This window comes from Zingiber officinale, chromosome 9B (assembly GCF_018446385.1).
Source record: "Zingiber officinale cultivar Zhangliang chromosome 9B, Zo_v1.1, whole genome shotgun sequence".
Taxonomy (NCBI): domain Eukaryota; kingdom Viridiplantae; phylum Streptophyta; class Magnoliopsida; order Zingiberales; family Zingiberaceae; genus Zingiber; species Zingiber officinale.
Window position 1 is genome coordinate 31,578,949 of NC_056003.1, and position 11,556 is coordinate 31,590,504.

At 38.7% G+C, this 11,556-nt stretch overlaps 1 protein-coding gene across 1 annotated transcript; it reads left to right on the forward strand.

Annotated features, from left to right (window-relative positions):
- The first annotated feature begins 379 nt into the window (after window positions 1–379).
- Window positions 380–7,065, forward strand: LOC122022718 (ascorbate transporter, chloroplastic-like). Its single transcript, XM_042580790.1, has 11 exons — window positions 380–675; window positions 1,528–2,135; window positions 2,271–2,378; window positions 2,585–2,740; window positions 4,061–4,276; window positions 4,686–4,895; window positions 5,357–5,494; window positions 5,782–5,883; window positions 6,194–6,259; window positions 6,476–6,560; window positions 6,652–7,065. The coding sequence occupies exons 1-11, from the start codon at window positions 621–623 to the stop codon at window positions 6,747–6,749; spliced, it is 1,842 nt and encodes a 613-aa protein (XP_042436724.1). The 5' UTR covers window positions 380–620; the 3' UTR covers window positions 6,750–7,065.
- The last annotated feature ends 4,491 nt before the right edge of the window (window positions 7,066–11,556 follow it).

An 11,556-nucleotide genomic window follows, 5' to 3' on the forward strand; every position in this document is an offset into this window, starting at 1 on the left:
ACGATAATGTACTATCGACTTGTCGATTCGATGCGATAGTTTAGCATAAAATTGTTCTCTTTAAGAATCTAAACGACAAAGATGGTTGGAGATGAAACTTTGAGTCTTATTGTAAGTTACAATGACTTGGACACATCTTCGAAAGCATTCCTATTGAGTGAACCCTTCGGAGTTGAACCGGTTCGGTTCATCAAAATCGGACTGTGGTGATCCACCGTTGATCCACTAAACGAGTGGCTGGCAGCGCAGATGCTGTCACCGCATCTTTGGAAAGTGGAGGCCGTTTTATTGTCACGCCAAAGATTCCACCCTCTATCGGATTCCGATCCGACGGACCAGGTTCAATCTCAGCGCCCACCGTCGCGCCTTATCCGCGAATCTGTGCCGCGTCGTGGCGCTGGCGGAGCCGGAAACGTCGGGAAAGCTCCTGCTTCTCCTTTTTCCCGCTTCTGGAAGGCCACCAATCGCTCGCTGCTCCGCTTATCTGAATCTTCTCCTCGCCCTTCTCCTCTTGATGCGGTCGATCTCAGCTTCGGTTCCCATCACTTAGAGCCACTTGCGTTGCGATTGGATCGGGGGTTTCTCCCGTTCCTGGATAGCTCGCGGAATCGGGTGGGGGAATGGCGATGGGCACGCTGGTCTCCGGTAGAGGATTCGGCTCATCTGCTGTGCCGGGTACGCATTTCAGTTTTTTTTGCCCCCTTGGATTTGGAAATTGATGCTTCCTAGTTTTGCTCGATCTTCTCTCTCTGAGAGAATCGTGCGGTGCGGTATTTAGCCCTGAACTGCCTAATGCCGCATTGAAGCTCTATCTTTGGTGTTGGAAACTCGAAAAAATTGCTACTTTATAGTTGATTTCGGAAGAGGATTGATAAAATAGGAATGTAATAGATAAAGAACCTAGTCTTGTGAGGTTACATTGGTGGTTCAAGCAAGCATATATACAACAGTTGGTTAGACGGATCAGCTTGGCCTAGTAAAGTGCTACTTCAATTTAAAGTCTTTTAGTAGCTACTTGGACAAACTTCCAAACGAAAACAATTTCAAAAAGAATAGTTACATACCGAATCTCCAGCTAGTGTGACTTCAACAGAGCAACTGAAGAAGACAGAAAATCAATCGATAGTCCATTGCCTGCTAGCTAGACAAGCTTTGGCAAAAAGTCATATGAAGTTGTCCCAGCTCCGGTGTGTTTTCCATGCTTAGGATAGCATCTTAGTTTTCTCTTGGGTTGTTAACACCAAAAAATTTACTCTTTTCATCATTCTAATTTCTTTGAAAGGCTAATTATCTTAGTGCACAAATTTCATTATCCTGCTGTTCATATTGAAAAACTTATGTGTTTTACATGCTAAAAAAACTATAAGTATTACATGATTAAAAATACCAACATAAATAAGCATAAGAGCAAAATGAAGATTTGTTATCACCAAGGGGAGTGGGATACTTTTTTTCCTTGGAAGGTGAGGCAGTTGAGATAAGTTCTATTCACAATGAATGATTAGAGTATTGCGTGTTATGATGCAGGAACTCCATATCACGTTAAGTGTGGTAGAGCTCATTATAAGAAGATATATTCCAAGTTATGTGGAGATCAATCTGCATGGGCTGGTGGCTTCATTTTGCTCCTGCAAAGAGAAAATTGTTATTTGTCGAGATCTATCTTATTTCCTGTTACTTCTTGTTCACTTTCCAAGAATACCATGATTGCTGGAAATGCCTTCCTTGGGGAGGTGGCACATCCACCGCCATGCTATTTAGGTAATTGCTCAAATGCATGTCTGACTAATATCAGTTTCAGGCAGAGATTTCCAGCAAGAACAAATTGTTTTGTTTCTTCACATGGTCTCCAACTAATGCGGAGGAGAAAACTTGAGAATATTGGAATATCTAATGATCTTCATGATCAATTAGTATCGCAATTGCCTACTAGAACACGCGCAAACTTCAAATCTGAGCAGTATGAGGTGCCAGAGTCACAGCTTGATTCACTAACTTCTTCAGAAGCATCCAGCGAAGCAGTTTTAATTGGTCCAAATGTTACAGAAGTATCTCCTTGGTGGAAACAGTTCCCTAAACGTTGGGTGATTGTGCTATTGTGCTTCTTTTCGTTTCTACTTTGCAATATGGACCGAGTAAGTTAACTCTTTTTCACACCTGCCAACAAATTCCTTCTTCCTTTATGATCATATTCTACTCTATGACTCATTTTTAGGAACTTGGGTACAAATCAAGAGAACTTGTATTTTACTAATCTCAATTTGAATCAGGTCAACATGAGCATCGCTATCCTTCCAATGGCAGCAGAGTTTAATTGGAATTCAGCAACTATGGGCCTAATTCAGTCATCATTTTTCTGGGGTTACCTACTTACCCAGGTGAGTGTTGGTTTAGGGGATATTTTTATACTTTCTCTAATTGACGATTGATCCTTCATAGTGTATTTTTTTCCCCATATATTTTACTTATTTGCTTTTCAATACAATTAAGAATATAGAATCTTCAACAGTACCTTGATGCCTAATTCTAATCCAATGTCTCAGGACTACAATTAATACTCTAATAAGCTTTTGCATATGTTCAGATTGTTGGTGGCATCTGGGCAGATAAAATTGGTGGTAAACTGGTTTTAGGCTTTGGTGTTGTTTGGTGGTCTATGGCAACAATTCTAACTCCAATTGCTGCTAAGATTGGACTTCCATTTTTGTTAGTTATGCGTGCTTTCATGGGAATTGGTGAGGTTAGTTTATATGATTCTTTCTTTTCCTTTTGCAAAGATTAATGATTTTTTATGCTTAGAACAGGATAACCACATTGCAATACTTCTCCAGCTATTAGTCTCTCTCTCTCTCTCTCTCTCTCTCTCTCTCTCTTGCTCGCTCGCTTGCTACGGGTCAAGCTTTTCAAGGACTCCTGCCATCAATTAAACTTGTAGCATACACTCAAAGGCACCACATGCAATCTTTTGGATAAGATGTCTTATTTTAAGATGGTCATAACAGATTTAGCGGGTGCTTGGTTGGATGGTATGGGAATGGGGAATGGGAAAGGAATGGAATATTGGTGCTTGGTTTGGGTAATTAGTGGGTGGGTCCCATGGATTCATTCCCCCAAACATGGGAATGGGCAATTACATAGCATTTTGGGGGGGGTAGGGATATGGAAACCTTTCCATTCACATTCCCCACTTCTATCATACCCATTCCCTTCCGGGAACCAAAGTCAGTAAGTTTTATCCATATCTGTGAATCTGCATTGAAAGATTAATATCATGGCGATATATTAGATAAAAGAACGAAGAACTGGATAATTAAATTTAAAACTATTGAATACAGAAAATATGTTATGTAACTCATTATAACATCATCCGAAGTAACAAGGTTGATTGCTTGTGATATCACTAAATTAATTAATGCCTTAGCATACATCAATTTTAAATTTCATTAACTTGGACCAAATTGAATGGCATCATGCAGAGGCCAAAATACTAGTCGAAATACCTTGTTTCACCCTATTATAACCTTCATGTGGCCTTCTAGACTACTTTTAAAACATTGAATAAAACTATTGAAAAGAGAAAATTTGCCATCTATCTGATTACAAGGTATGACAGCAAGTCTGCAACAACCCACCTTATTGTATTATGTGGAGCCAGTATGCATCTTGCCAATTATGCTGATTTCTCTTTTGGTGACTTGATATTTCATTATGCTTCACTGCTTAAAAAGTTACAGCCCTACTTAGCATATCTCTATTTCTCCAATACAATAACTTAGCAAGATAAATAGGAGCTTAACTACTAGTTTAAGAATATAAGATAAAGACCTTTGTTTTCTGTATTGAAGAATGAAATAATAACACAACTCAATTTCAAGTGCAAATTTAATCTGGAACTGAAGGTGTTAATTTAAGACTCTGTTAGTTAGTATTGTTGATTATACTGAGATCAATTCTTCTGGTTTATTTTTTAATTTACCCCTTCTTTAAAAAAAAATTCAATCATTGCAATCATTTTTTTTCAATTATGATCAGTTTAATACTTTTTTAATCATTTTCACAGGGAGTTGCTATGCCTGCAATGAATAACATACTTTCCAAATGGATTCCTGTATCCGAGAGAAGCAGATCTCTTGCACTGGTCTACAGTGGAATGTACCTTGGTTCTGTCACTGGCTTGGCTCTTTCACCAGTTTTAATTCATAAGTTTGGATGGCCTTCTGTTTTCTACGCATTTGGATCACTTGGAAGTATTTGGTTTGCTTTGTGGAATGCTAATGTATGCTTTACTTCTTGCACTTAACATTCTTATGATTCATTGTCTTTTCATTTCTTTTGTGTTGGCTTTAGAGAAGCTGTTGATTTTAATATGGCTGTGTACTTGTTTGGTTGTGCTTTAGTGTCTTCTGCACTAGGTTCACACCTTATAGCTATACAGATGCCCAAAAGAGCAGAGCCGTAGAAAACAAATAAATAAATAAATAAATAGATAAGTTCTTACACACACACACACATAGTGGAAGTTATATTGGTGGGTGTTGAGCTTGATGAGGGTGTAACAACAAAAATGATGTGATGCATCTTTTCTATGGCCTAGAAATAGCTATATGAGTTTTTCCCATTTGTTTCTTAGTGAAATTTGGTTATCACGTTAACTTGCTGACATTTTTCTCTTCTGTCTACCTCAGGCACATAGTTCTCCCAAGGAAGACCCACAGCTTAGTGAAGATGAAAGTAAGCTTATCCTTGGAGGAAGTGTCTCAAAGGAGCCCGTCTCTTCCATTCCATGGAAATTAATCTTATCAAAGGCTCCAGTGTGGGCCCTAATAATATCCCATTTTTGTCATAACTGGGGCACCTTTATCCTCTTGACATGGATGCCTACTTATTATAATCAGGTACTTGACGTTTCTTTAGTCTTAACCATGTTGTTTGTGTTACTTAGGAAGATTTGTGTTATTGTCAGACTGATTTTATCACTGTCAATGTATATACTCAAGTGCTCAATCACTTCACCTTGTAATTCCTGGTTACATGGAAATACATAACTTTTGGATGGTTCTAAATAGTTGAAACACATAGAAGACTTACGGAAACTCAAGGTTTACAAAAGCTTCTTGTGTGATTTCCGTGAAAAATACTTTTATCCCAACACAATTCTTTTATGGTGAATGCAATATCTAGTGTTTAGTTTATTGTTAGCTTCAAACCAAAGTCATATTTAGCTTATTTAGATGCTCCTCTGATTATGATGTACTAAACTCCAAACACAGTATGCCACTACTTTCTCATATCAACCAATTAACTACTTTGGAATCATTCAAATTTTCATCAAGCTTATTGGATTGATTTTCCTCAGGTGTTGAAGTTTAATCTCACAGAATCCGGTCTCTTCTGTGTCTTGCCATGGTTAACTATGGCGGTCTTTGCAAATATAGGAGGCTGGATCGCAGATACTCTGGTGGCAAAAGGACTTTCTATAACCAACGTTCGTAAAGTGAGTACTGACTCTTCAATAGCTCACCACCATGGAAAATCATTACTTTGTTTCCTACATTGCTTTCTTCACAACAGATCTTTTTGCCAATAATCATATTCCATGTTCAAGACTCTTTTAAAGTTTCTCCCTCCTTTCCATGAATTTCCTGTGTCCCATATTAGATTCTGTTTTGTGTTTGTGAAAATTCAATTTGTAGACATCTTCACATTTTATCTCAGAGACTTCAAAAACATCTAGTCCTATATACTTGATGGTTAATCACACTTTTGTTTCTCATATTGCAGATAATGCAGTCAATTGGCTTCCTTGGGCCTGCTTTCTTTCTCACACAGCTAAAGAATGCGAACAGCCCAGCCTTAGCTGTGCTATGTATGGCTTGCAGTCAGGTCTAACCTACGAACCAATTTACTTGATACATTTATATAAATAGGATTATTCTACCAAAGTTATGTCTGTGTCTACATATTTGAAAGAACAGCCCAAACAACACATTAGACTACCAATGAGAATCAAATAATGCAGTTGCAATTTGCAAGCACATTTTACTCAAAACTGGTTACTTACTGTCCTAGCACATTTGCTTGTCCTTCACTACATGTTAAAACTATACGTCACATTTTACGACATGCAAGATTGCTCTATACCATCTACACTGAAGTACCTCCTACTCTTATTAAGCTGTTCTATAATTTTCAGGGTAGTGATGCCTTCTCCCAGTCTGGTCTATATTCCAATCATCAAGATATTGGGCCACGATATGCGGTATGTTTCTTTTCTGCTCTATCATCACTCAACCATTTTCCAAGGAGCTACAAAAGAGTTTTTGATCGCTTTGGAGGTTCCATATTATTGTGGAATTATGTTCTAGAAAATTGCCAACATTGTGCTTGACTTGTGTTTCATATCAATTATATGAAAAAATTTTATTTGCACTGAAGTATAATTCACATACCTAATTGTTTCTCTCCATCCGATTAGGGAGTGTTGCTGGGACTATCAAACACAGCCGGAGTTCTTGCTGGAGTGTTTGGCACTGCCGTGACCGGCTTGATTCTACAACGAGGTAATCCTTCATCCTCCAGTTCTAGCATCCTTTAAACTGCTTCAAATCTTGCAATTCTATGACATTCTTTCTCTGGATACAAAATTCTCAGGCTCTTGGGATGATGTTTTCAAGGTAGCCGTCGTCTTGTACATCATTGGCACTTTGGTTTGGAACTTTTTTTCCACTGGTGAGAAAATTCTTGACTAAAGAAGATGAGATGCATCGACTATCAACTAGAAAGAAAATAAGTCAGTCGCGCACAGAGACTAGAACCAAAGACCTCAATTTTTGGCAGCTCAAACCCAATCCAGCATTTGGAAGACGAACTCAGAGTCATTCCAACAGCAATACGAGCACATTATTATTGCCAAACATCATACTTGTGACCGAGAAGTTCTACAATCATGGAGGCATATATTTTTTGAATTTCTTCTTCTTATTCTTCTTAATTTTTTTTTTCAATCTCATTGTGACAGGAAAAAGAAACAGAACAAAGAGCTTTTAATCTATTGCATTATTCTCCTGTTTCTGGTGCAAATGCAATTTGGGGTTTGTGCTGTGCTGCTCTATCAGAAAAACATTATTATTAATTAGTAGACTGAAGTAAGAATCATTGTCCTATGTAAACAAGCCGAGCCAAGCTTAGATTAACTTAGCTGTGTTCAAGTTTGTATATTTATTTATTGAATTTTTTTAATCAAAAATCTTATTAAGCGCAAGAGCTCAAACTTGTTCATGAATATTATTCGATATTCATTCGAATTGAACTCAACTATAACGTTGTTATTCTTATAATTTACATTAAAATTTTATCTATTCAGAAACTTATATTATTTCTTTACTTTTAATATATTATGAATATCAGATTTGAAAAGAACATGTTTTTTTTATAAAATATACTATTTTTGATAATCACATTTAATATAAATAAATAAATAAATATTTTCATAAATTGTTCACAAATATTAAAATTCATTAATATTCAAGTTTTTATTATATATATATTTTTTAAAATTAAATGAATATAAATAAGTTTTTATTAAATTAAATATTTTTACGAACATTCATTAATATCAAATATGGAAATTAAACCGAAAGCAAATATGGAAACTCTGAATTGACAATGCCATTATTTTATACAATAAAGCACAAGATAACTTTAAATTTAGAGAAAATAGTTACATTTCGGAGCGAATTGAAATTATTCCTAATAAATTGTGAATTGTAGTTATCATCCCTCCCATCAACGGATGATGTAGTTGGTTTTTGCTCCGATCTTCAAATTAATTTTTAGTGGTTGTGATCTTGTCCGAATGTAAGTAGATGGACGTTGAAAAGATGATGCTCACATTGATTAGATGTCGACGGAAGGCGATGCGGATCTTTGACGAGCTAAGCCTGTAACCACAGAATCGTTAGTGCTGAGCCAGGGAGGGGTTCCCCGGTGATGACCCTCCGACGCTCAAGTCAGTCATCGGCAAGTGAATGAAGAATGAAGTAGAAAGGAGCAGCGTAACTGTAGCTACAGTAATCCCCAACATACCTCCGACGAAGTTTGGGGGTTCTTATATAAGACTCCTGAGATGCGGGTGCACGCTTCTCGAGGCATGCACACTTCTCAAAACATACCTAGAAATGATGTGTCAGAAAAGCGTGTCTGACGCCATACTTTAACAGCCAAGGCATATCCCTGACGTGACAGTGGAAGTTTTCACCGTACGATTCTCTGTCTGACCCACGCCGCCGACCACGCCGCCTGTCAATGACACTGATCCCCAGGAAGATATTACCAGCTGCTCCCTTTGTCTGTTATTGGGCCGAGCGGGAGAGCCGCTCGGCCAGTCGGCTGTCCGGACGATGCAACGGCCGGGCCGAGCGTCCACTTGGCCGATGAGCTGCTGCCGGCTACACCCTGTCAGATGAAGGAGTCCTGCCTGTCGAGTCAAGGCTGCATCCACTGTTTGGCCGAGCGGGATGGTCGCTCGGCCTTCGTGCCTCCCTGGTTGAGCTCCACTGTTTGGCCGAGCGGGATGGTCGCTCGGCCTTTGTGCCTCCCTGGTTGAGCTTCATGAGCGTCGGAAGCTCGGTGTCTAACCGAGCTGTCGAAGTGTCGAACTGGCTACTCTTCTTGCTGGCCATGGAGGTAATTCGCCCGACCGGACGCCCACCTAACGTTGACCACTTTGATCTTATGCCTACCGGGCCCTATCTTACTGCCGGATCACGTGCCTCCCCCTCAAGTCTAGTCGAAGGAGGCTGGAAGTCCAACTGACTGGACAAGTAGTCTAGTGACCAATTGGTCGATCAGCCAATGGGTTGGTTGGATTCTGATCAACCCGTGTGGGACTGCTCTTTCTATGCCGATCGGCGCTTTAAGCCTTTGTACTTGGATTTTTTTTCCCCATCACTCTTGGAGGGGTGCGAGCCGGGTGGTCAATGCTGACGCCGCCCAAATCTGCTCGGAACACGCGCAAATCATCCCCATTAAGCCCGAGCACGCGCCCACGCCCATTAAATGCTGCCCTGTGGGAGGACGCCACATGTCGTCGGCGTAGCCGCCGCATGTCCGAGGTGATAGTTGTTGATGTGACATTTTAATAGAGAGATTTTAATAGGTGACAGTTGTTGAGGTGACAGTTAATTTTAAAGATAACTTTCTTTTTTAGAAATCATCCACATGTTTTAATGGAGAGATTTTAATTTATAAAATTTCCTTTTATAACCAACCATGAAGGGAAAATTAATAGAGAAATTTTTATTTTAAAAATTTCCGGAAACAAATAAGAAAGTTTTAATTTTGTGTTTAAAACTTTCCTTGCTTGATGATTGAGAGGTGGCCGACCACATTAAGTTTGAAAGGGAAATTTTTTTATTAAACTTTCCTTTCATTAGCTAAGAGAATAAGGAAGTTTTTATAAAACTTTCCTTATTTGCCAAGACCAAGGAATATAAAAGAGAGGGTAGAGGTGCCTCACCTCACAACTTATGTTCTAGCTTTCCTCTCTTCTATTTCTTTGGTTGGTGGCCGACCCTTCTCATCCTCTTCCTCTCCTCCTTTTCTTCTTCATTGGTGGCTGGCGGCATCAACTCTCAAGGAGCTTGTTGGTGGCAGGATTTTGCTTGAAGAAGGAGAGAAAGGAGGTTTTGTTTATAGCATCTCTTGGAGCTTGGTGGTGTGGCCGAACCTCATCTATTCTTGGAATTCTTGTGGTGGTCGAAACTCACAAGAAGAAGAAGGAAGCTTGGTGGTTTTCATCTCGGTAGATCGTTGCCCACACAACGTCCGAGATAAGAAGAGGAATACGATAGAAGATCAAGATGTTGTTGCGTACAAAGAAAGGTATAAATAATAATTATTTTCCGCATCATACTAGTTTTCTTTGTATGATTTTTGAAATACCAAACACAAGAGGCATATGATTCTAGGTTTCGAATTTGTGATTCGAGTTTGTGTTTTTTTTTGTTTTTCGAATTTGTGATTCGATTGTTCCTTGTGGTTAAACCTAGGGTTATATAAGGAAATTAAATATTAAATTTCTTTAAAAGGCTTTGTCTAGGCGGTGGTGGATGATCCCATACCCAAGAAGGCCTAGTACCTTGCCATGCAGTCCTGGAAGCCAATTTTAGAAATTAATATTTAATTGAATTTGTAACATGGGTAGATTTGGATCAATAATGTTAAGCATCGTTTGCGATCCAAGTCTAAATCATTAAGAACAGATAAATTAAATTTGGAATCAATAATGTTAAGTACCGTTTGCGATTCCTAATTTAATTTCTAAAGAACACAATAGATTGTTAGTAAAGGTTCATGACTTGTATAAAATTTTTGTACAGGGAAACCAGTATGATATTCCGCATAGCAACCAACAAGTCCAGCACATGTGCCGAAGTGAGATGCTGATAAGTTGGAATCTCGTACAGAAGTTCGCTTGTTTATAGGTTATCCTAAAGGAACGAAAGGTGGTTTGTTTTATAGTCCTAAAGATCAGAAGGTCATTGTTAGCACTAATGTCCGATTTTTATAAGAGGACTATGTAATGAACCATAAGCCCATGAGTGAAATTGTTCTAGAAGAAATGAAAGAGGACACGTCTACTATAGTACCAACAGTGCAAAATGAAATATCACAAAAAACTGTAACACGTATCACAAATGATGCACACTACAGACAGTGTCTCGTCGTAGTGGGAGGGCTATTAGGCAACCTGAAAGATTCATGTTTTTGGGAGAGTCTTCGGACTTGATCCCAGGCAAACATGAACATAATCCCCGAGCATATGACGAAGCACTCAAAGATAAAGATACAGTATCTTGGCAAAGAGCAATTAATTCAAAAATAGCATCTATGTATTCTAACAAAGTCTGGGAGCTAGTAGAACCACCAAATGGTGTAAAAGTTATTGGATGTAAATGGATCTACAAAAGGAAAAGAGGGGCAGACGGGAAGGTGGAAACCTTCAAAACAAGGCATGTTGCGAAGGGGTATACTCAGAAAGAAAGAATCGATTATGAGGAAATCTTTTCGCCAGTAGCTATGCTTAAGTCTATCCGGATACTTTTATCTATTGCTGCTTACATGGATTATGAGGTTTGGCAAATGGATGTCAAGACAGCTTTCCTTAATGGAAGTCTTGAAGAAAACATCCATATGAAGCAACCAAAGGGGTTTATTGCAAAGGGCAAAGGCATCTTGTATGTAAGCTCAATCGGTCTATTTATGGACTAAAGCAAGCTTCAAGATCTTGGAACATCCGGTTTAATGAAGTAATTCAGTCTTATGGATTTATTCAATGTCCGGATGAGTCTTGTGTATACAAGAAGTGTGATGGAAACGTGATGATATTTCTTGTACTATACGTAGATGATATTTTGCTCATTGGCAACAATGTCAAAATGTTGTCAGAAGTAAGGGTACAGTTGTCCAAGTATTTTGATATGAAGGACTTGGGAAAATGTGAGCATATTCTTGGGATCAAAGTAATAAGGGATCGCAAGAAAAGGATATTGTCCT